Source organism: Solea solea, chromosome 18 (genome assembly GCF_958295425.1).
Source record: "Solea solea chromosome 18, fSolSol10.1, whole genome shotgun sequence".
NCBI lineage: Eukaryota > Metazoa > Chordata > Actinopteri > Pleuronectiformes > Soleidae > Solea > Solea solea.
In genome coordinates this window covers 1,680,336-1,705,171 of record NC_081151.1, presented here as the reverse complement: position 1 = coordinate 1,705,171, position 24,836 = coordinate 1,680,336, and the positions used below count along the sequence as shown (strand labels likewise).

The 24,836-nt window shown below is 43.0% G+C and overlaps 2 protein-coding genes across 4 annotated transcripts; one reads left to right on the top strand and one right to left on the bottom strand.

Moving 5' to 3' along the window:
• Window positions 1-838: 838 nt before the first annotated feature.
• rab3gap2 (RAB3 GTPase activating protein subunit 2 (non-catalytic)) lies at window positions 839-14,682 on the top strand. Of its 2 annotated transcripts, none has more exons than XM_058614861.1 (35): window positions 839-1,222; window positions 2,568-2,653; window positions 2,861-2,978; window positions 3,146-3,227; window positions 3,474-3,521; window positions 3,632-3,707; window positions 3,798-3,899; window positions 4,154-4,253; window positions 4,521-4,619; window positions 4,867-5,015; window positions 5,112-5,191; window positions 5,592-5,684; window positions 5,776-5,915; window positions 6,151-6,346; window positions 6,442-6,585; window positions 6,683-6,765; window positions 6,853-6,917; window positions 7,033-7,123; window positions 7,304-7,425; window positions 7,841-8,051; window positions 8,628-8,725; window positions 9,648-9,756; window positions 9,856-10,016; window positions 10,107-10,284; window positions 10,474-10,647; window positions 10,729-10,835; window positions 10,947-11,013; window positions 11,259-11,329; window positions 11,418-11,453; window positions 11,608-11,682; window positions 12,660-12,875; window positions 13,039-13,128; window positions 13,431-13,655; window positions 13,736-13,900; window positions 14,056-14,682. In XM_058614861.1, exons 1-35 carry the CDS (start codon window positions 1,114-1,116, stop codon window positions 14,206-14,208), a joined length of 4,119 nt encoding a protein of 1,372 aa, XP_058470844.1. In that variant the 5' UTR covers window positions 839-1,113; the 3' UTR covers window positions 14,209-14,682. The 2 variants fall into 2 exon arrangements, with proteins under 2 accessions (XP_058470844.1, XP_058470842.1); XM_058614859.1 differs by having other exon boundaries at window positions 11,608-11,736.
• Window positions 14,545-24,078, bottom strand: iars2 (isoleucyl-tRNA synthetase 2, mitochondrial). Of its 2 annotated transcripts, XM_058614862.1 has the most exons (24): window positions 23,634-24,078; window positions 23,135-23,257; window positions 22,678-22,831; window positions 22,445-22,593; window positions 22,210-22,259; window positions 22,008-22,117; window positions 21,813-21,900; window positions 21,454-21,569; window positions 21,195-21,364; window positions 21,020-21,110; window positions 20,769-20,920; window positions 20,447-20,607; window positions 20,265-20,367; window positions 20,002-20,095; window positions 18,879-18,959; window positions 18,238-18,346; window positions 17,867-17,969; window positions 17,666-17,782; window positions 17,202-17,333; window positions 17,014-17,120; window positions 16,741-16,886; window positions 16,352-16,542; window positions 16,047-16,191; window positions 14,545-15,315 (listed from the first exon to the last, which is right to left on the bottom strand). In XM_058614862.1, the coding sequence occupies exons 1-24, from the start codon at window positions 23,901-23,903 to the stop codon at window positions 15,170-15,172; spliced, it is 3,108 nt and encodes a 1,035-aa protein (XP_058470845.1). In that variant the 5' UTR covers window positions 23,904-24,078; the 3' UTR covers window positions 14,545-15,169. The 2 variants fall into 2 exon arrangements, with proteins under 2 accessions (XP_058470845.1, XP_058470846.1); XM_058614863.1 differs by lacking the exon at window positions 18,879-18,959 and having other exon boundaries at window positions 23,634-24,075.
• Between the last annotated feature and the right edge of the window lie 758 nt (window positions 24,079-24,836).

The window sequence follows — 24,836 nt, the reverse complement described above, 5'->3', positions numbered from 1 at the left end:
AATGCAAGCTCAAAACACACACAGAAATGACTCCAGACCAGTAAAGAGTCAACCTTCAATGAGAAGTCAACCCAGTGTGTAAAGTCCTTATGTAATGCTCTTCACAAGTCTTCAAGTATGAGACACAGTGGCCTAGATAGCACCTATGTGTGGTAAATGTATGAAAACAAGTCATTTCATAACCTACATTAACATACTGCATCCATGCAGTATCTGCAGTATCACAGTTAACACAGTTATCCTGTAACACTGTATTGGTCCCGCAATGAGGAACAATGTAAATGAACAATATAAAGGCAGAAACAAAGAACAACATGATCACTTTTATTTTATACATTTTCACAAAGCACCAAACACAGCATGACTGTAATCTGCATGGATTAATGAGTTTGGAGTGTGATTTATAGATTAGAATAAACAACAATGGTTAAAAACATAACACGGTGTCCTGGTACAGGATGAGAACTGGACTGAGGGTGAGCAGCAGATGTGAAGGAAAAAACATTGGGCATGCAAGGCAGGTTATTCTCTACTGCCCTCTAGTGAAGAAAACACATCAATGCAACCTAATTATCACGAGTGTTCCTTGTTAAATAACATACACATGTGGGATTTAGATAGTGACTGGTGTCCATTTTATTATAATGTATTGTAATATATATATATATATATATATATATATATATATATATATATATATATATATATAGATAGATATTGTATATTGTATAGCATTTGATTTGCTGTTTGTGAACAAATGCATTGCCGCGTACGAATGTGCCGCTTTTATTTTGAAACATTTGACTGAGCTTTAACCCGGAAGTAAACAAGTGTTTTTATGCTAACGATGGATGTGTCATCAGTACATCAGGGCTCGGGTGGGAACTGCGAATATTAGGGAAAATACGAATATCAGACTTGTGTCGATATTCCTTTTAGGAAGTGTTCGAGACACGTCAGTGATTTTGTCTTTGTAAATTAGCTGTCACAGAGAGAAGTACGTTCAGGAGGATTTACAAACGTTTTAACGTTTAGCTCCGTTGATCTGTTAGCAAGCAGGCTAACTGGTTTCCCCTGTGTGTCTGGGTCCTGACGGGTCAGCACAGCAGAGATATGTCCTGCAGCTTGTTGGAGTTTTGCCGGCTCCAGGAGCTCAGAACAGTCCGGGACTACTTGTTCCAGAGCCAGAAAACTGAGCCAGTGGAGGAGAAGAAAGACACAGGTACGGGGCTCGGTGGACAACACATTAGCATACTGCTGCTGCAAACCATGTCACAAAACTTCAGACCGTTTCCTCTGGAACTACTTAATCACTCATACTGTAGTACCAAGTCAATCAGAGCGATTGATAATCGTCGGACTATGTATATAATTAGATATCATCATAGAAAATTGGGTGATGGTTGTTGCCAGGTCTGAATTATTAAAGAGCCATTATAATCCTACCCAATTGTACTCACCAAAATAAAGTAAGAAATGTGTCAACTCTGATTACATACCCTGGCAAATACAGTAAAAACATATATAATAATATTTCTGATTTTCCTCCAAGTACCACCAGAGAAAGGTTGCATACCACTGGTGGTACAGAACCATGGTTTTAGAACATCTAGAAGTAGGTGAAAGTAGCATTGTATAGTAGGACACAGTGTATTGAACAAGTCAAAATAAAGTCTGTAAAAATTATCAAAGTATTTACTCATGTCACATATATTTGCTATACAAAGTCGAGCCACAAAGTGAATGATGCTGTGAATTAACTTTAGATGTATCAGTTCATGTACATTTATAAATAACTGCAAACAGTTAATTTAAATCATTTCAACCAACTGTTCATCTAGCCAAGGGCTGAACCTGATGCTTTACAAAAGAACTCCTTGAACTTCATCTGTAAACAATTACATTTTCACTTGTTAAGATGCTTTTGGTCATGTATTACTACTTTGTGATGCAACCATGGACCTGGCATTCATGAAGAATCAGTTATACAATACAATATATACTGTATAATGTACAGAGGTTTGTGGTGATCAGACTGTAGTATTAATGATTCAGTATTTAGGCTTTGCAGTGTGATAGAGGGGCTGTGCTGTGCAACACCATGACGGGGAGAAATCTGACAGGCCTTTGTGTTTGAGTCATCCCACATGAGACCCCTGAACATAATACAGACCTACACTCATAGGACATCATTTAAACTGACTGCACGTAGGCTTGCAGAATGTGTCGTCACCTCCCCCACCACACACACACACATACGCATCATAAATATCCATGGTAACAGGTCTTAGTCCTTGACTTTTCTCCCTTTTCCCCCTTGTTTGTCTTCCACCCACTCTTGAGTATTTTTAGGTCCAGCATCACCTGCATCAGCCCCTCTGCTCCTGTTTGCTCTCATTTTATTCATATGGTTTGCATTTTTGTGTTATGTAATCTTTTCAGCTGAGGTGTTTGTAGCCCCTTTCTTAATAAATTACAGATTACTGTCTTTATTTATTGATGTTGGGAGACGGACCACTAAAGAACCACCAGCCTGACTCTCCCTTTGTTTACTCTTTCCTCAACAGATGATCAGCTGACGTGGGACACATCTGACTGGGAGTCAGCATGGGAGAGTGGGGACAAGGAGGAGGAAGCCGCTGCGACCACAACGGTCTGTCTTTTCTTTGTCTTGTGCACCAGAGTTCATACAGGTCCCTTAAATTCAGATTGTCATAGCATTTGATTTTGCAGAGTTGTAGTTTTTCCATTAAAACTACTTGAGTAGTTGAGTCATACTGAATCATACCAATATTAAGTATTGAACTGCTGACTGGTTGCATGGGTGTCATCTCCACTGACCTTCCTGTTTGATCCGCAGGCGGAGGAAGAGCCCACGGGGCAGACTGGACCCTGGTTGCAGGACTGTGTTGTGTCACTGTCACCCTGCTCTGACCTGCTTGTCGTGGCCCGTGAACAAAAAGCAGTTTTTCTCTCAGGTCTCACACACACACACACACACACACACATACACACACAGTTTATATATAATTTCTCATTTGCATCTCCAAAGATAGGCATATGGTTTGGGAAAGAGATTTGAATGTCCATGTGACTTCCTATTAAATTAAAGGTGAAGTAAGCCATGTTTATTATTTTCTTATAGCAAAGTGGCGCACAGATGACAATGGCAAAGAAGAGATGACTCTGGCCGTGTCTTGGACTGGCACCCTCAGTACTGAAGAAGGGTGAGAGTAAATTCAGCTGATATAAGAAGTAAATAAAGTACAGAAAAAAAGAGTATAGCTAAGGAGGCAGGAAAAAATATTACAAACAACAGATAAGGATCACAATGAAAATGCGTAGTTGTGTGATTGTGGGAAAATAAGTGAAATATCAGATAATGAATGTGTGAATGCAGCATTTTGAACAATAGAGAATTGAGCTCAGTGATGCAGATATTACACCTCACTGTGTGTATGCTTCCTCCTCAGAGAGTGTGTGAGCAGCTGCATCTGTATCCCTCTGGCAAGCCAAAAGCGGTAGGTTATACTTCATGTGAGTGAAAGATGAGATGTCTGTGGAAGTTCCAAATATTTGCTTATGATCTTATGATTCTTATAACTGTGAATGTTTGTGTTTGCTTTTCCAGGAGCTCCACAGGACGGCCTGACTGGACGTGTGTAGTAGTTGGATTCACATCTGGTTATGTCCGCTTCTACACAGAGGTAACCTTATCACTACAATCTTATACGTTTATACCTCTGAACCATTTTGTGTTTTCATCTGTTGACGTAAAACTCATTGTCTGTCATCAGAATGGAGTTCTGCTTCTGGCCCAGCTGCTGCATGAGGACCCAGTGCTGAGGCTGAAGTGTCGCACGTATGAGATTCCTCGTCATCCTGGAGTGTCGGAGCAGGTAATGATAACACCTGACTCTGACATCAGAATTATGTTTGAATTTAATGAATTTATAATATTGTGATTGTTTTAAGTATTTAAATGATTTGCCGTTTGTGGTTATGTTAATAAATTCCCTGCATTCAGCTCTATGATTGTGTGTTAATATGGAGATGAATTCTTCAGTTATGTATGATAAACTATTCAACTATCATACTACATTTTTCTGGAGCTTTAGAGAATGTGTGTTTATTGATATTTATTCCTCTGCAGCATGAGGAGTTGAGCATCCTCTACCCTGCTGCTCTGGTCACCATTGATGGCTTCAGCCTCTTTCAGTCTCTACGTGCCTGCAGGAACCAGGTGGCAAGAGGTAATGCGCGTGTGTGTGTGTGTTTGTGTGTGTGTGTGTGTGTGTGTGTGTCAACCAGGGTGTATTAATGTGAAAATATTTGTGTGTCTTACTTGCTTTTTGGACCCATTAAACAACATTATCTCAAGTTTAAGTTAAGATAGAGGCACGCTATGTCTGCCTGCGGAAAGCAATACATAATGGATTTTCAGACGAATTATCAAATAAGTTTTTTTATTTAGCTTTTTCTCCTATCATCAACTTTTCTTTTCATCCTCATTCACCCAGCTGCTGCAGCAGGAAGTGATACGATCCAGCCTCCTCCCCTGGCCTACAAGAAGTGGGGTCTGCAGGACATGGACACCATTGTGGACCACAGTACTGTGGGTAAGGTGCTATTTCTAGAGAGAGAGTTAGAGTTATAGATTCATTGATGGTTATGGATTAGCCTCCTCTTGATTTACGACTCCACCATAAACCATGTCATTATCTGAGATGAATTGATATGAAAGTTTATTTTACTGCACGTGATTCACAGTATTTCCACCACAGCAAATAGGATTGATGTTTCATTTTATATACACTTTAATAAAGGAAAAATCCAATTTTGCTCGTGTCTATTTGTCCACTCCAGGCATTATGACGCTGTGTGTGTTCGACCAGATGAAGAATGCATCAATCTTGGGGGGATTTAATGCTTCAGTCAAGGGCAATCCCCCTGCCATGAGCCAGTATGTCACTGTGGGAGGAGGACCTTACACAGGCTTTTATTATGCTATAGAGGTGAGTGTGTGTCTGTTTGTAGAGATGAGGCATTCATGACATAGAAAACGCCCTCGAGGAGACATTCACATGTCTCTTTGTTGGATCTCTTCACAGGGAAGCTCCCAGCCTCTTCTATCTCACGTAGCTCTGGCTGTGGCCAGTAAACTCACCTCAGCCCTCTTCAGTGCTGCTAGGTATGTCTTTATTCACCTGTTGCGTGTGAGTAAGAACCCTCTGAAACATGGTCCTGCTACCTTAAAGGCCAATAATAGAAAAGTAGTCAAGGTTAAAGGAATGAGTCATAGCATCAGTGTCTTCTATGTGCTTGTGTATCTCAGTGGGACTGCACTGTTGTCTTCTGCTGCTCTAATAGCACACAGCAGTCAATCAATAATCTGATTTAAAGCCTGTTCTCTTCTCTGTGCCAGTGTAATCCATACAAGGAGCATGTTTGCTTTTATCCTACCTTGTATCCCCTCAAACTTAATTTCACATTTATTATCTTTTATATCCTCTCCTTAGTATGTTCCCTTCTTTTATCTGGACTCTTCTTAAATGTTTCTTGATCACTGTCTTTGTCCTGCTTTGTTTCAGCGGGTGGTTAGGTTGGAACAAAAATAAGAACGAAGAGGAGACGCCTCAGAAACAGAAGCCCAAGGTGGAGCCTGCAACGGCGTTAGGAATCAGGTACCAATTATGACATCTGGACACAAATACGACTGTCATATATACTGTACGGTGTCTTATTGATGTACATACCTTCCCCTCTCTGTTTCAGATTTGGTCTCCCAGACTCTCGTCGCCACGGAGAGTCCATCTGTCTGTCTCCCTGCAACACAATGGCTGGAGTGACCGATGACTTTGGTCGAGTCACACTGCTGGACCTGGCCAGGGGCATTGCCATCCGCATGTGGAAAGGTGAGGGAAACAGAGAGTGAAAGGAACGGTGTAAAAAAAAAGAAGAGATGATAGAGAGTTTCTGATAATATTTAATTTCAGTTTGAGTTTAATAACACAAACACCGTTATTTTCCAGAATTTTAGAGCATGTGTTCCTTCTCTAAATCATGCTAAGCCACGTATTCATTTTAGTCATTGTTAAGTTTGTCCCTGTTGTGCAAAGTTGATAAGTTATACATTCAACCGCATTGTAGGTTACAGAGACGCACAGCTGGGTTGGCTGCAGATCCCGGAGGAGCGAGGTGATCGGGACTTCTCCCCCTCTGCTTCCATCCCCAGAAGACATGCTCTCTTCCTCATCATATACGCCCCCCGCAGGGGGATTCTGGAGGTGTGGGCGATGCAGCAGGGGCCTCGAGTTGGAGCTTTCACTGTGGGTAAACACTGCAGGTACGGGCAGCTTTTTCTTATATGTATTTCTCTGTCATTGCAAACATCCTGCATATGCTCACTGTGTGTGTGTGTGTGTGTGTGTGCACATCCAGGTTGCTGTATGCTGGCTACCATCTGATGGGTGTGAACAGTGTGACCAGTCAGGGCTGGCAGCTTCACACCCAGCAGGTGTGTTTGCTGGATCCCATCACAGGAGCAATGAGGACTGTGAACATTCCCTTTCACCTGGCCCTTAGGTTGGTACACAGACGGAAGGAAACGCACCGAGACTGCAGATTAATCCTAAAGATGTTTTATCACATGACCCATCTTTCTGTGTCTGGACCATTTCAGCGACAAGAAGAGTGAACGAGCCAAAGATATGCACCTGTTAAAGAGACTGACCACGATACTGAGAAGCAGAGAGGTTGAACCTGGTATGAGATGCAGCTCGGTGTAAATAAAAAGCTTGTAACTGAGTTAGATGAGAGAACTTTATATTTTTTCTCTTCATTTCTAAATAGATATTTTCGAGAGCGAAGCCAAAAGTGTGCTGCTGGATATCAAACACCCTGCCATCAAGAAGCAGGTGAGATAACACATCAGTAAATAAAATAAAATGCCATCACACACTACTGTAATGGATGTGCACGCTGTGGTCAACAGTCAATATTGTAACTGCAACATTTGCATTTCCCTCTTAGGCTCTAGATTCTCTGCTGTCAAATAAAAATGCCCCCGTCTCCTGTCTCACTAACATCACACGCTCCTTATATGACAATCTGAAGCAACACGGTAAGTGCCAGTCCACTGCGAGAGAAGTCATGTGCATTTTAAGATGTAATATTAAAATGTAGATGTCATGAAGTGGTTGCCAAATTATTTGCTCGGCTTAATGCCGGGAATGTGTGTTTTGTTTTGTTTTTGGAGTAAGTTCTCACTTTATTTGACATCACACTTATTTCTGTATCACAGACCCAGAGGAAGTGGGCACAGAACTTCTCCAGCTCTGCTCTTCACAAATGAAACTGCTACAGCTTTACTCAGATATCCAGCAGCTACACTCGGCTGCAGACACGGAGGATTGCTCTGGCAACGTGAGCACACACAAGCACACTCGGATGACATAATATTGACTTACTGTCCTAACCATACAACATGCTTTATGTTTCCCATAAGGAAGACAAGTCCCCATAACGTGACCGTGTAAAGAGATTTAGGTCCCCTCAACATGAGTAATATCTGGAACACACACATTTTTGTGCAGCTTCATTAACACGTACAAAAGTTATAATCCTTAATCTTAACCCTAATCCTAAAACCAGACGACAGAAGGTAAGGACAAGCCAAAATGTCTTCCCTTTCCCCAAAATGACCTTGCTTCCCATGGTTTATGTCAGAATGGTCCTCACAAACAAATATACATAATACAAGTACACACACAAACACAAGAATTGGGAATGTCAATATAAATGTGTTTCTGTTCCACTTCTATTTTCTCTCCCCTTGCAGGACTCACTCGAAGGCATCGAGGACGAATTGTCCCGCGTTGCTCCGACCTTGCAACGTTACGCTCAGCTCACCTCGAGACCCAGTGTTAGTTTTGCTCAGGACTCGCCCGACTTGCCCCTTACTGCCCAGGCCTTTCTCTCCCAGACGGAGTGCACTGAGGACGGGGAGGTGAAAGTGATCCGAGGGACTGAAGCAGACTGGAACCAGCTGGGTATGGTTAAATTCCCAGTTACTCTGAAAGATAGCAGGAGCTCTTACTGTATGCACATGGTTATTCTGATAATTAGTCACACAGTTGTTCATGTTGAAGCTGTGCAATTAAACATCATGCATGTACAAAAAAAGACTACAGTAACAGAGGGAACAACCTTTGATGAGATGGTGAACCTTAGAACCTTCAACAGTAGACGATTCGACTCAGATTATTCCTCTGTGAAACAAGTGTAGACACACTCAGTCTGTCTCCATATGATGTGACACCATGAACCAGAGTCAGTGATTGTACTTTACCACGACACGGTCAAAATGAAACTTTAATTGTGATGGCTAATTCTAAATTGTATAACATCTCATTGACAGTGAGCTGCCACTAGTGTCTGTGTGTGGAATGTCACTGGTGTTTCTCCAAACCAAAGTGTAAACTGCAGCATATCACGCAGATAAGTGTAAAAAGTAGCACAGTCAGGTTTCACGGGAGCCACGAGGATCAAATGGATCTTTAATGAACAATCCTGGCTGAGGACCTTTGTCCTTGTGTGTGTGTGTGTGTGTGTGTGTGTCTTTGCAGGAAACTTTCTGTTCTGGGGTTGTCTGTGTGGAAAAAGCCCAATCCATAAAGTGTGTGACACCCTGCAGCAGACGGGTGTCAGTCCACAGCAGTTACTGGTAAGAAAAGAAACTAGATGATAATCACAGTGATTAATATTGGATAACAATAATAATAATAACTCAATTCAGACCTCCTATGATAATTGAAATGTACTTGACATCATTTCAATTGTTGAGATAATCATTAGTGTGTGAATAATGTAGTAATTGTATAATAAATAGTAAAAGTAATGTGTGTAGCAGATTGAGTTGATGCATGTCCGGAAAAAGTTAAAGGAAGTAAAACAGGTTGAGGAACGGGTGCATACTGTAACAGATAGAACACAGAAGCTATGTTTATATGTGCAAAATGTCTTCATTCCAAAAAGATTTGTTCATTTACGGTCATGCAAAATGAAACGATCCGATTGTGGTGACTAATTAGAAGCTTCTGTTGTAAACAAAGTTTTCATATTACCCTGTTTACACGGCATATTTTTATTCCGATGACTTGTGTCCATCTAAACAAAGCCAGAGCGAGGACAGACTCATGCAGGGTTTTCCCATACAGCTCTCGCTTTCTCCTGCTTTTAAAAATGTCACCATTTTTCCTTTTGACAGGATATAATATATTATATTAAACTGAATAAAGAATGTGAACAAAGGTTAGACAGCGTATTATTGCCATTATTGTGCAATAATTCCACAAAACCCATTAAGGCTGTAAATCAAGTAATCTGAGAGTGAGTTTCGCTTATGCTCTTTTTTTCAGCTGTTCTGTTGTTTGTTGTATTAGTTTCTCAGGAGACTGAATAACCACGGGGTGATTTAGAGAGAGGTTGCACCAAAATGTACAATTAGCAATTAACAATCAAGCTTTTTTACTACACCTCTAATCATGTGTTATGACATTACCAATAAGTTAATAATTTTTTTTTCTTTTTGTTTTATTCTTTTTGTTTTATTTGATTTTTTACACTTGGTTTTCTTCATCTATCAGTTTCTGCTGATGAGCGTGTGGTTGCAAAGAGAGAAGGAGGTGCTACAGAAACCAGAGGAAACAGTTAAAAACCTACACACACTACTCATTGTCCTGAGCAACATGAAAGGTATGCACTGTATTCTGGTTCTGATTCTGTGTGTGCTAACGTTCCTTCTTCATGGAGAACACGTGAACTCTCAGCTTACTTCTTTTTCCGACTTCTCAGGTGCAGTGGATGATTCGTGGGACCCTCAGTCTGTCTCCCCCTGGTGGCAGCAGGTCCGCACTACATGTATCCAGTCTCACAATTCTGCCGCCGCTCTGCTCGCTGCCTTTGTTGCCCACCGTGCTGCTAAGGCTAGCATCACCAGTCACGCTGACACCAAGGTAGAGCTTTTAAAATGATTAAGCAAAATGTGGTTGTTGGACTAAAATTCACAGGTTTTTTCTCTGTGTGTGTGTGTGTGTGTCTGACAGTTGCATGCAGAGTGGGAGGCTGTGTCCCTGGAGCTGGAGCAGTGGGTGGTGTGTGTTCGTCAGCTGGAGGATGTGCTGGTGTTGCAGACTCTGCTGTTGGTGCCTCCTCCTCAGGGAGCACCTGCAGGTGCTGCTGCAGCTCAGTGTTCTGTCAAAACGCTGTTGGAGGGAGGCACAGGTAAACCAGAATGTCCTCACGTTGTCTTATTTTCTCAGTAACATTGTGCAAGTAAATTAGGAAAATCCACTGAAAACACAAAGAATCGCCCACCAAAAGTTGAATTATACTGCTCAAAAAACCCAGTCGTTTAGCAGTTGTACGGGATAAAACGCCTCCAAATACTTTTGTATTCCTTTCACTGTAAAGGTGGCATCGCTGACAGTGTCTCCAAGTGGGTGTTCAGGCAAAACTTGGCCCCACAGCGGTTGAAGGAAATTCTGCAGAAGAGAGAAGAAGCAGAGGATAGACTAGAGCAGAAGGCGGAAGGAGACGGAACTGATGAGACGGAGCAGAGCCAGAGGGACAACGACAGGACAGCAGGTCAGGACTGAAACATCTGGCAGCTAAAATGACACTTATATAGTCACTTCTAAGTGTGACCTGTGTCCACTGTCTCTCCAGAACTGTTGGTGGCAGTGTGCCAGCGGTTCCCACACTCCCTCTCTCCTGACCTGCTCTTCGCCCACTGCTGCTGGGAATATGTGGTGCAGTGGAACAAAGACCCAGAGGTAAATTCAGAGAAATTCAAACATATCATCCCTTGCTGTTGGATTGTTACTTCTTAGAAAAAGCAGGCTTCCTTTAGTCACCTTTGTTATCACACCTGCTTCTTGTCTTAGGAGGGTCGATGCTTGTGCTGGGCGGTGGAACACTTGAAACTCATCTCCAGTCCACATATCCAATTAGGTTAGTGTCTCCTTTTTTTGATTCATCGATTACCAAATCGTAACTAATGTTATAATCACTTTATTGGTTTGAATGTTTTCTGGTTTCTTTGCTTTATGTTAACCAACAAAAATCATTAAAATTAAACAGTGGTATCTGGTATTTTATGGACCAAACCATTACTAGGTTTTACTAAAGGTGAAAGAACTGCTTTATTAAGCATTATTATTATTTCAACACTGTGCTTTACTGAATCGTCCTCACAGGTATTTCCACCATGATGTGGAGCACGTTCCTTGTCAAACGATTCTCAGCTGCAGCTTTCCTCATGGAGAAAGTAAGTGCTGCACATGCTGTGTCCAGTCTGCCTGTTTGTTCTGAGGGTGTGAATCAATCAACCAACAGTTTGCACTTGTTTTCCGTAGGTGGGCAAAGCACCTAAAGATCGTTTATGTCGACGGGTACGTTTGTGTTTCTGCACAGATTCTCAAACATGCACATTTATCTTTTTCCCTTGTACATACAGTTTTTTGCATTATTTTATATCCAAACCTCTGCAGAGAGGATAATGTTCACCTGATGGAGACACAAACCTTCTACTGTTTCTGTGTGCAGGATGTTGGGATGGGGGACAAAGCCATGACGTTGTTCCTGAGCTGCTGTGTCCAGCTGCTGCAGATCCTCATGGAGGTGACTGAAGTATTGGTTAACAATCAGTGGCCTTTTTCTTTTATAAAATATTCCGTGAGTAAAAACATCCAAAAGACAAAAAAGAAAAGCATGGAGAATGAGCAGTGCCCTCGCATAAACTCCGCACAGAGCATGGTCAGTGAAGTGTGGCCGAACACGTCTCTTCTTTGTTTGTTGAATTTGAAATAGAATCAAATCTGTGGCTTTTTGAAATGAGGATAATTCTTTTTAAGACACAGTTTGATATCTATTGTCTGATATTAATGTAGGCGATCCATTTTTATAAAGTGCTGCTGTTGCAACTGTGGTTCCTAATGTACTACTAATAATAATGTTTAACATAATATCACGTAATATGCTACTACGGACAGTGATTGGATACTCAACTAGTTGTGATATCAACAGTTCATGGAGTCATCAACCTGAAGTGACCATTTTTAACAGTGCATGTGCGTCATCAACCTAAACAGAATTTTGAGATAACACAGCAAATTGATGAATGATTAAGACATATACATATATATGCATATGTTTATGTATATACTGACAGTGTTGTAAGATGCATGGCCAAGCTAACTTGAGTACGTTCTGGTAATGTTAAAGCATACGTGTATGTTTAAGATTTTGGCTTCTCACGAACATGATTGTCTGATAATGAAAGTAACCAAATCAAATTCTGCCCCAAACAACTGCCTGTCACAGTTCCTGCTGCTGCTGTTCCTTTGACATGCAGCTCCAAGTGTTTTTTCTCTATAAGCCCATTTAAGGAGTCTTGTTTTTAGATTTATTTGCCAACTGCATCAGTTCAGTCCAATTTCAGGTTCCAGCTGTGGAGGCACAGATCCGTCCTTCTAAGAACATAGATTTTTCCATTCATAATCCTTTTTTAGATGCTGTATTATTATCAATGTCATAGTGCTTTTGGACTCAAGTTTCTGTTGTGCAAAGTAAAGTTTCCTCGTTGGTTTCTCCTGCAGGCCGACTCAGCCGTAGAGGAGGTGTCTCCTCCGGAGCTTTCTGTGGAGGAGGCGTGGTGTGGAGCGGAAGGCCCCGCCTCCATAGCTGAACTGGCCCTGGAGCAGAGAGGGGTCCACTACCCCCTGGTCCAACACCACTGCCTATTTGCCTCCCTGCTACATGCTGTTATGATCTTTAGTGTGAAGGTCAAACCACTCAGCCTGTATGACAGCAAGGTGAGGAAACGGCACATTTACATACACGAGTACAGTTAATGTGCGTGACCCAGATACAACATAACATAACACCGATATTCACCCGTCACTGTGTAGGTGTTTTTATTCTAAATATTCTACACAAACAGTACTTTGAAATGATGACATTCAATATTTGTTCAAGGGTAAGAACGCTTTCTTCAGAGACCTGACGACAATCCAGCTGATGCCCAGTGGAGACATGGACCCAGGCCTGGTCTCACTGAGACAGGAGGTAAGAGATTATACTGGATTTGTCCAAAATTAAAGAGTGAATGAAGAGAGGAACAAACTAAGAAAAATAAAAGTGATAAAATAAGCTTAATACAAGGATTAAAAGCAAATGTCTGGAATAAAAACGTCACCTCTGATTCAGTTGTGGCTCCTTTGAACAGTTATAAGGTTAAGACTGGACGATCTAAGGGGGAAACATGTCTGTTGTGTATGTATTTAAAGGGTGTTGAAGATGTGTGTGTTTGCAGCAGTGTTTTTTGTTTCTCCACTCTCACACCCTGTGTGCTGTGTTCTGTGTCTCAGTTCCTCCTGCGGGTGCTGACTGGCTGGGTTCAGGCTATCGATGATCTTACCAGCTCAGCCTCTGGCACTGGTTGCCCTCCTCTGCCATCTAGTGGCCCCAAAGCTGATTGGTGGCCCTCGCTGTGTCTGGAGCTGGGCTCCCTGCTGCAGGTCAACCCCGACATCCTGCGGCGGCACCTCGTCTGCGAACTCTACAACCAAGGCCTGGACCTCCGGGCCGAAGAGGTGAGGGAGACGTGGACTGTTTGCTGTAGACCGAGGCTAAAACCAGGACCATAACTTTGTATTTCCACCCTGTCCTTCAGGTGATGTTACAAGTGGAAGATAAGGACGTGTTGGGTTCTCAGCTGTTGGTACTGAGTGGACAGAGGCTGAGCTTCTCACTGTTGCACAGCCAGAGTCAGACGCAGCCTGCAATGGAGCTCCTGGCCCGTCTCCCCCCAACCCTCTGCACGTGGCTCAAGGCCATGGTAAGTCTCACTTTTCAGTAACGGATGCTTTTTTTTCAGCTCCACTTTGATCACATGACACTGGTATAATACAGTACAAATAGAGCAATTTTCATATCACATGATTCCAATTCCAAACTAAGTATAAAATCTAAATTCTGTCCTTTGTTGTGCAGGATCCCAGTGAGCTGCGGTGTCCTCTGGTCCCTCTGTCCCAGAGCAGCCGGCTGGTCAGCCACGTCATTGAGATCCTGCCAGAGAACCATGCTCAGTACAGCCTGGCCCTGCACCTTCTGGAGGCAGTGGAGGCTCTGACCACAGAGGACTGACCCTGACCCTGACCCTGACCTGGACGGGTTCACCTGCCGCCCTTTCAAACTTTAAGAAAATGGTGACGCCGCAAACAGAAAGATAAGCAGCCTATTCACCATCTAGTCATAAGCTTTTAATTTTGACATGTCCACACATTTAACACTTACTTAATTGGGTGCTTGTGTTATTGATACTTAAAGTGTTCGGCCGTATAAGTGTATGAGATGTAATTCAGATTTCTTTTGTCACTTGCGCTTAATTTGTTTGAGTCTGTTTGACATCAGTGTCCCGTGTGCCATATCTGTTTGACCTTTCTCCTCCTTTCCTCCCGCTCAAAGACAAGAGATGTATCATAAAGAAATATGGACCTTTATTTTTTATTTATATAGAGAGACAGAAGTGAATGAGCTGTGCGTGTACACCGTCTTTTCTGTGGTCCCACTGGGGCCCACTGCCACCAATGCAGAATAAAGAGGTTCGTGCAAAGCTCAGATGTTAACGTTGGGATAATGTTTCATTTCCTGGTCAATCACGGGGTCCAGATAAAAATCAGCTGCTCACCGTCACTCACACACATCAACTCTGGACTGTACATTCTCCACTGTTGTCACATAGTGACTCACAGTCAAATACAATTACACACTGGAGAAAAATGCATTCCTTCTCAACTGAAAATCAAATCAGTGTCTTCAGTTAGCAGCAGTTCATACAGTAAACCTCAGTCATGCTCAGATTGCACGGTGGTACCAGATCATAATTGTAGTTTACACATTTAAGCCATAATCAACAAAGAGGGACTGACTCGGGTGTCTTTGATTTAAAGAGTTGGCTGATGATTCTCACATGCTGCTCTGACTCCAGCTGTATTTTCTCTTGAGTTTAAACACAGGAGAAAGACAGACACCGGTTCACTTCGTCCAAATGCAGCGAACAAAGCCGTCTCTGCTGTTTACGGGTCGGTGCCGGTTTCCAGGCGGGTCAGTGAGCCTGCGAGACGATGGTTTGGCAGCGCGGGCACAGGCAGTCTGCCGACTTGGCGGTGAAGCGGCGGCAGCGCGGGCAGCGAGCGGCAGAGGTGGGCACCGCGGCGATACTGTAGGCGCTGTCCTCGCGGATAACGCCACCTGACGACACACAGACACACGGACTGAGCAATGTTTCCACCAAATAAGAGAAGCACAGAAGAGGTTAAGACCGACGTTAATCAGTGTTTGCCCAACCTGAAAATCTGAAAGCTTGTTTTAAAGGACATTAGAATTAGAGTTGAAACAATTACTCGATTAATCAATTATTACCCCTTGACACGGGTGGGCAAGGAGGGGAGTAGTGAACCTGGTGATCAAAGACCTGGCACCAGCTACACACAAACAACTTCACGCCGACTCCCCGGACACAGAGTGGCGCTTGATTTATGCACAGCCGTCACCTCTTGTCGTCACTGTGCGTACACTGCTGCTTCTCGATATCACAAGTAAAGACACGCGTGAAAATCCACCACTTTACGCACATATTTACTGCTGGTCTATTTGCACGGGATAAGTGTTAGTGTTCCGGACTCTTTTACCCCGGATAAAAGTCGCTTTAATCTTTACCGACATCAGGCGGGACTCGGATCACAGCGAAACTCTGGTAATACTTACTTTACCTCCTCATGTAAAATGAGTCCTGTTCAAATAGGGCTTTAGAGCTGATCAGAATCGTGTGATGAACTCATTTGACAATAATTTGAATCTACCAGGCATTTGTTTATACCCGTCACATCACACTAACGTCACCGTCCCCCCCCGTCCTGACTCAGTATTTATCGCTGTGTCACTACAGTACTTATAAGGAGCTTAGTGTTGATGCTGCTCACCCTCCAGGTTGATGAGGAAGGTGCCGTGGTTGAGTAGGGCGTCCGAGGGCAGGTCACGGGGCAGCTCGCTGGTCAGGTTGACGCGCGCGGCCATCATCAGCTCGGCCAGCTGGGAGGAGGTGGACGAAGGTTCCTCTTGTAGAGACTGGAAGTTAAATAGGTCGACAGTTAAATCTGCATTTACTTTTACCAACAACAGCTAAAGCATTAGTTTAAAAATATGTGCTACAATAGAAAGATTCCAGATGAATCCATGAAAATGATATTATGATGCGTGACTTTCTAATCTCCGAGAGTAAACGTACCTCCATGAGTTCAAACAGCAGACAAGGTTCAATGGCTATAGTGAGGTCGTACTGGGCAGCGTTTTTGCCTGGAATTGAAGACAGGAAGGAGTCTCTGATGGCACACGCTCCCTCCACTGCCTCCTCCAATCCTGGTCGCCGCCACACAGAGCTGCTCTTAATCCAGCCGCTCCTGAATAAAGTCTCTGCCTCTGCGTTAACAAACAGTCTGTGAGTTTTTACAGTAGAAAATAGAGCTGCAACTAACGATTCTTTTTCTTATTTTATCCTCAAACCAAATAATTCCGTTTTAATGATGTAAATGCACAGATTATAAGTATGACTTTGCACGTTACTGAACCACTGTGGTCATGTTTCCTCTGACGTCACGTTTGCTGAATGACACTTACTGTCGTGTCCCGGTGCGTGCTGGTAAACCTCCTCCGCGAGGTGCGGCAGGATGGGAGCGATGGATCTGGTGACGCCGTCCAGAATTTCCTCCAAAACCGTCTGACATGATCTTCTGCCCAGTGAGTCCTCTGGATCACAGTACAACCTGGTTTAAAAAAAAAAAAAAACCAACATCTGAGGTTAAAGGGCACTGAGGCAGCGTAGGAAGGAGTGATTTCTAATGGTGAGACTGGAGAAATTTGAATTCATACAAAGTGTGAAGTCCATTCTACCTGTCTTTGATGATGCTGAAATAAAAACTGGAGAGTTCTCTGGTGATGAAGGCCTGGAGGACACGGATGACTCTGCCGGCATCAAACTCACTGTAGGCATCTGTGACCTGCAGACATTAAAATGCTCAACATTACACCTCCACTTACAGTATACGGCCCCGCTGTTACACACACACAAACACACACACCTTCATGCTGTATTCTCGCAGCAGGTGAAGCATGTATTGATCGATGTAGTGCATTTCTTTGGAGTCCACGGTCTGAGAAAGGGGGTCAAAACCGTGCAGGTTACCGAGCAGGAACTTCAGTGTGTTTCTCAGCTGGGAGGGAAACACAGAAGAGAAACAGTCAGTGTGCTTACATACATGTGTTTAAAGTCAAATTTTAGTCGGACTAAGACAATAGTTAAGTTTTCTGAGAGTGAAATCAAACAATCTTAGTCGGACGTTCTGTGCATGCACCAAAATGTCCTCCTCGGTCTTTGACCCGGACGTAGAAGGAGACGACGTATAACGTGCAGTACGAAGAAGACTTCCATGTTTGGGCAGCTGAAGGAACTAAATATTCCATCTAATAATCACCACTTCTGGAGTCAGACTTGTCCGATTGTTCGACTCAGTCGAGCGACGACCACTAAATTTGACTCCGGTACCTTGTTGATGCTCTCTCGGGCCGAGTTGAGTGCAATGGGTCCAATCTGGACCTCGGAGAAGATGTTGGACTCTGCCACCCACCAACGCAGCACATCTGCCCCGTACGCTGGCATATCCTGAGAAAAACAAGAAGACACATGAGACCGCGTCAATCCTGCAGCCTAAAGTGTAATATTTCATTTCATCCACGATTATCTCACCTCCCCTCCATGAATGACTTTATCAGGATCCACGACGTTTCCCTGAGACTTGGACATTTTCTCTCCCTTCTCTCCGACAGTAAAGCCATGGACCACCAGAGACCTACACACAATTATTTTACTTAGTTTATTTTAAATCATTTTATTGATTCCCAGCATCGAACAGCACTACATCCATTATCTTATGACAATATGATATTTAAATGTGTTTCCTTTTTCATAAATGTCCCCGAAATGTTCTTAAATCCCAAATCACGTCGTCTTTCTGGTAAATTATGTTTAGTTTTTTGTTGAATATTTTAATACATGACACATTTCCATTGAATTCATATGCACAGTCATCATCTGTAGTAAATAGAGGGGACGCTCACTTGTACGGAGCTTTGTTCCTGACGGCTACACTGGTGAGCAGTGACGACTGGAACCAGCCTCCGATCTGGTCCTTTCCTTCCACATATGCATCTGCTCTGGAGTCTGACTCTGAGGGATGAGTGCAGGAGAAGAGGCGGCAGAAACACAAGACGAAGATCGTTCAGTTCCACGCAGCCACAAAACAATGGTGGTAAAGCAAATGGTTAGCATTGAAAAGACGAGAGGTAAGTGACAGGAAAATGACCATGTGCGCAATACCTTTACTTAAATGTGACTATTGCTCATTAACATGCTTTGACCACTTTTCAAAATCTAGGTTTTATGTTTCATACAGACAACTGTCCTTCAACCCAGTCCATCTCCACCCTGAATCCATTCAAGAAAACAAAAAGAAAACACAGTTATGGTCATCCCTGAAAAACAAAAGAGAAAGAAACAAACTCCCACAGTGTTCTCCCAAACCAGATGCCTACATGTCTAAATCCTGCATGCAAAGCAGAGAGTGTGAGAGCGTGAGAGGAAAGCCGGGTGTTGTAAACATATCCAAGAGCTTCTGAAAGCAAAAGAGAGGAGGAACGAGTGAGACGCCACAGTGGTTAAGAGCCACAGCTAGGCCACAGTTGGTGGACGGTCAAATAACCTGTGACCAGAGGTTTGCGTAGTGGAGTGGGGAGCCAGCTGAGACGAGACTCAGGCTCTGCAGAATCTCCCTCCGTCTCCTCTGGAAATAAAAACACACTACATTTTGCAGCTTTTTGTAATGAACCAAAGTTTAAAACAATCGACCGACGGATCGACAGCGCTGTAACAGGTGAGGACATTTCTTCAACTAAAAATAAATGAGACTTTTTGTGCTTCTGCAATTAAAATTAATGAATTCTTTTACTGTTAATTCTCAGTAGTGCTGAAAGTAAAACCCCAGAGCTGAGTGACGCTGGTATCCCGAGACTGCACCGTCATCTAATCCAGGTATGTGGTCAGCAAACTGCTGCGGCTTTTGTTTACAACACACTTTGCAAAGCATGTGGACTCAGTAAGAAGCTTTCTCTCTGCAATAAAACTAATGAAAGGAGAGTTGATTAGAGGCCGTTTGAAAGCCTTCAGGCGTGAAAGTGAGACGGTGCAGTCTTACGACACAAAGCAGTCACTTTCTTATGAAAGGCCGCGAGTCACGTGTTCTCCACCTAATGACAACAACATCTGTTACTGGAGGGAACAAAACACAGCTTTGCTTACATACACAGATGCTGATTTAATTTAAGGGAATCACCTTGTTCTTCATGTGACAGTTTAGGTTGTTTTTTTGTTTCTTCTTCAAATTCTGAACTCCTTTGAAAGCCTCAAGGTTTGTGATTTGACCACCACTCGTGCTTTATTGTCCGTTTTCCTCTAAATGGGAACTTTATTAACAAAATACTGTAGACATTAAGGCTGGACTAAAAAAATCCTATCCTGGTATATTTTTGCTGAATATTATATCCCATATTTATATCCCAGTATTAATGTATCCTGTGCTACTGATGAAGTGAGACAGTGAAACATTATCTCCTCATGAAAATTGTAAATCTAGTGAGTATTTTGGCTAATTTTCCCATGGACTTACATTCAAACAAGTGGGGTCTACAGCCTCCATCAGTAAGTCCAAATGTTATCTTGTGAATTTAATCCTTCATTCAGATTTTGACAAATGTCATGACAATGACCAAATCAAAACCTGATGTATCTTGATATGTGCTTCAATGTTAAATGAGTTTAGAATGTACCTTCGAGCACAGCAGCCCACGACGTCCCACTGTCAAACCAGATGTCCAGCACGTCCTCTCCACGAACGTAGTCAGTCACTGGACCCGCTTTACTCTGGTAAAAAACAACATAGAGGCCAACAGTTGTTAGAAGCCCGGGGATCTTTTGTGCTTGCAAGTTTATTTTGAATTTAATTTGCAAGTGTGGCATGAGTGAGGGATTACTCTGTCCAAAAACATTATTTATATGCCTTTCAGTGTCGTTATTGGTGGCGTCATCTCACCTTCTTAAGGACTTCAGCTGGCAGAAAAGCCTCGATGGGAAGCTCCCACCAACAGTCACTGCCCTTTTCTTGGAAGAGCTTTGATATGTGGGACACTGTATGTCTGCAGAGGACGGAACGACGGCAGGAATATTAATATTGAGTTTACAGTTTGACTGCATGTGTGCTGTGCTTCGGCTTACTTGTTGATCAGAAGCTCTCCGGTCTCTCTGTGATAGAAGACGGGGATTGGGACGCCCCAGCTTCGCTGTCTGGAGATGCACCAGTACGTCCGTCTGTCCAGCATGGCCAACAGGCTGCCCTTTGCCGACTCTGGCAATACACGCACCTTCTGCAGTGCATCCTAGATGACCACACACACATATATACACACTCAAACACACACTTTTGTCTCTGGAAACAAAGTCAATACCTTCCTGGAAACGTGGCGTTGGACAATCTTCAGAGAATCTCCAGAGTTCCCAGCAGGTCTAAATGCAGCTTTATCACGGCTGCCCTACTTACCTTGGCTTTGTCTTTCAGCGACGCAGTGTTGATGAACCACTGCTTACTGGGGCTGATGATGACGGGTTGCTTTGTCCTCCAGTCGTACGGGTAACTGTGGATACACTGCTCCTCTTTCACCAGAGCCCCACACTCCTTCAGAATGGAAATCACTACACACGCAGAGAAAGGCAATTCCCAAGTAAATGAAATGTACACCTACACCTTGAGCTGATTGAGCATGTTGTGTCCACACTTGATTCATACTGTACCTTTGTCAGTGCCTTCTGACATCACAGACAGACTCTGTAACTCAGGTCCTGCTGCTTCAGTGAACTTGCCGTCCTCATCCACGATGCAGTCCTTAAGGGAGAAGCAGATCCCACAGTGTTACACAGCGTTACGTACAAACCTGTTGCTTTAACGACCCATAACGTGCAAACGCACCACAGACAGGTTAAACTGTGACGCCACACTGTAGTCATCCATGCCATGCGCTGGTGCTGTGTGGACCAATCCTGTTCCTTTGGCCATAGTCACGTGATTGGCTGGCAACAGCGGCGCATCCTTGTCAGGGATTGTGGGATGTTTGCAGAGCCCACCTTCAAGTTGGGAGCCTTGGAGGAAAAAGTGATGGGACATTTCATACAGTCGTGTATGTAAGTGAAAACATGTTTCAGACAGTGGAGGCTCTGTGAGTATTTACCTGTGAAGGTGCCAACACTCTCCAGCTCTGTGCCGAGCAGCGCCGCCACACTGGCTGTGCGTTCAGTGGCCACCATGAGCAGCTGACCGCTGTCTGCCCTCTTCACCACTGAGTATCTGTATTAAATGGAAAAGTCACTCTGGTGTTTCCACAGAAGCAGGAGGAAACACTACGACATTTTCTCGTTTGTGTGGATGGAAAATGTGGTTTCAGTAAAAAGTAAAGTCTACATTACTGGAATGTTGTAGGAACTAATCCAAAGGTAGTAATGTTTTTATTCACTAAAAAGTTGATTGGTTATGGAGAGGACATTTTAATAACGGAGACGGAAGTGGTCATCTGTCAGTGCAGCTACTTACTGGGCATTGGGCATGTAACAAACAGCCTGGTTTGCAGGAATGGTCCAGGGCTGAGTGGTCCACACCAACACGGAGACATTTTCCAGACCTGCAGAGGCACACATACAATACACCCACGAGTGATTAAAGAGATTCCCACGCAGGTCAGAAATATAAAAGCTCAGAGTGACTTTGTTGTAAATGTGTTCGTGTTACCGTTCTCTGAGGCGATCTGAGGCGGCAGTGTGGTCAGGGGAAATGTGGCATAAATGGCTCTGCTCACATGTGCAGGGTTGTACTCCAACTCTGCCTCAGCCAGAGCAGTCCTGGAGACGCACGATGAAAAGTCACAGTTGTCAGAAAGTATTAAATATTGACATAAAAATATAAAAAACACATGTTTATATCCTGACAGTACCTCGAAGAAGGAGACCAGAAGACTGGCTTGTAGTCCTGGTAGATGAGCCCCTGGAGAAAATATGTTTCATAAGTTAAAACATTTGGAGAAATCTAAAAGTATCCACTTCTTAAGCCACTGAAAAAACTTATTAGCTTTGCTATTTGCAGTCGTTCTTGCTATATTATTTGTTTTATTGATTTAAAATGTTATTGATTAACTGTTGTTCTTGGCTGAGTAACACATGCATGTTCACCTTGCTGTGCATTTCCTGGAAGACCTTCAGCTGAGCAGCCTCATAGGCCCCATCAAACGTGTAGTAGCACTTGTCCCAGTCAGCCATTACCCCCCAGCGCTGGAAAGCAGCCTTCTGACGAGCTATGGCCCCTTCTGCAAACTCCCTTGCTGTAGTTGGCACAATCCAGACATAATGAGCTCATGCAAATCTAATAGAGTTCATGTTCAAGGGAACTATCTGTCCTTTCTGACCTTTCTGTCTGATCTGCAGGGGACTCAAGCCGCTGGTCCCCTGGTCCCCAAGAGCCTTCAGCTCGATGGGTAGGCCGTGGCAGTCCCAGCCTGGGATGTAATGGACCTGACGGCCTCTCATCATCTCAAAGCGATTACGGATGTCTTTTATGATCTGCAAGATAACCATATTTATTAATATACTGTAGATATCACAAGGCTGAGTATCAAACAATACCGATAACAGTACAATACAGTCTTCTTACCTCTCTAAAATAAAAAACAACTAACCTATAGTGTTTTTAAGATATCCAACCATGCGATTTTGACTAATATCGAAGCAAAATGTAGTATCATATCAGCTCATCGCTTTACCAAACTGCTCTTGTAAGTTGCAATCAAATGACATCAATAGTTCCACTTTGTTACACCACAACAGAAGAAAATAATATGATAAAGGCCACTGTAAATAAGACACCTTATTGAGCGCGTGTCCAACATGAGGGTCTCCATTTGCATATGGGGGTCCATCATGGAGGCAGAACTCCTTCTTGGCCTTTCTCTCCCTCTGCCAGGAATACAAATTTGCAAAACCACACTCCTGCAATGCATAAAGAAAAGAAAAAGCAACAGAATGAATGACTTGTATGTATATATAACTTAATACTATAATATTGCAGTCACATCAAAGACAACTGGAGGATGTGATCATGAGAATGTTTTGACAGATGGGGTAGATGGGAGTGAAAGACTTCCATATTCCTAATTTAGTGCTACTATTGTATGTATACAAGCTTGTATTTGTATTTGAAATTTGAAAATTAGAACCAATTATCATTTTCCAAGAAAGCCGAATTTAAGACTGAATTCAAACAATAAAAATAGTTATTGTGAAGTGCACACAATGTCTATCCAGTTACCAAAAAACACGTTTAAGTAAATAAAGTTATCAGATTTTGAGTGCAGTCTCGTCGCACCTGCTGTATCTCGAGCTCTCGGTGCACCAGCTTCTGTCCAGTCAGTTTCATTGGGAACTCGGTTCGAGGAAGGAGCACTGTCTCTCGGTACTGTCCCTGAGCAGAACCTCCCACCGGGGACTGAGAGACGTCTTCTCCTGAACTGACACTGAAATGACAGCGGCTCGAGCTGAAGGAGAGCGCAGGGTGGAGGAGGCCGCCTCCCCGGTGTGACCTCCGTCCCCATCTGGCTAACGCATGGCTAACTGCCGAAACCCGGCACAGCAGCATGGGGAGGTGAAAAAGCTCTGTGGCCACGAAAGTGAAGAAAAACAACAAAAAAGTTCCGAGCGTCTATTTCCTTATTGTGACTGTTGCAGTAATAGCGTCGTCGTTACGTTCCGCCCTTCTTGGAGTGTCGTGTTTCTTCCGGAAGAAATATTGAAACGGACAACTACGGAAACTCAACTGGGTCATACGATATTTTTGGGATTTTTTTTCCATTTAAACCCATTATTTAAACTGCAAAATGTGCATTACCCCAGAATACTCGGTATGTGTGTGTGTATTTTATTATTTTTTTTACATTCAGTAATGAGTTCTCGTGCCTTTTCACTTGATATGTGCGTGGGTTTAATCTGCCATCTCAGTTCATTTAGTTTCATTTTAATAAAGTGACACTGGCCAGAAATCATTGTAATTGTCATGATACGTTCATAATATTTTCATGAAAAAAAACGTAACGAAGAGACACTCGTTTCTCTGTCTTCTCTACTCGTTAGCGCCATTTTTCCAAAGGCTTTTACGGTGAAAAGCCTGTAATCCAATGCGTCAAGCTGATTTGGAAGAACGTCGACATCCGGTTTTCAAAATAAAAACACCGAGTGCGCCGTATGTCAAAGTGCACGTTTGTAAGCACATTTCTGAATGAGAAAAATAATGAAAATCCTCGCAGCTTTGTTTCTCAGACCTTATAGTCTCTCAAAGTTTGACCGCGGTGAAATTAGTGTCAGTTAGCTTGACCACACTCTATCTTCCTGAAGTACATTGCTGCTGTATTATTCTTCGCATTAAAACCAAAACTCTGTTTATTTATCTGGATTGAAATATTCAATTTAAAATTTTAAAGTGGACCTCTTTAGCTGCGTGTATATATTCAAACGTATCTAATTTCATTCAAATCCATACTGACCATATTTTAACAGTAGTCGCCACTGGAGGGCG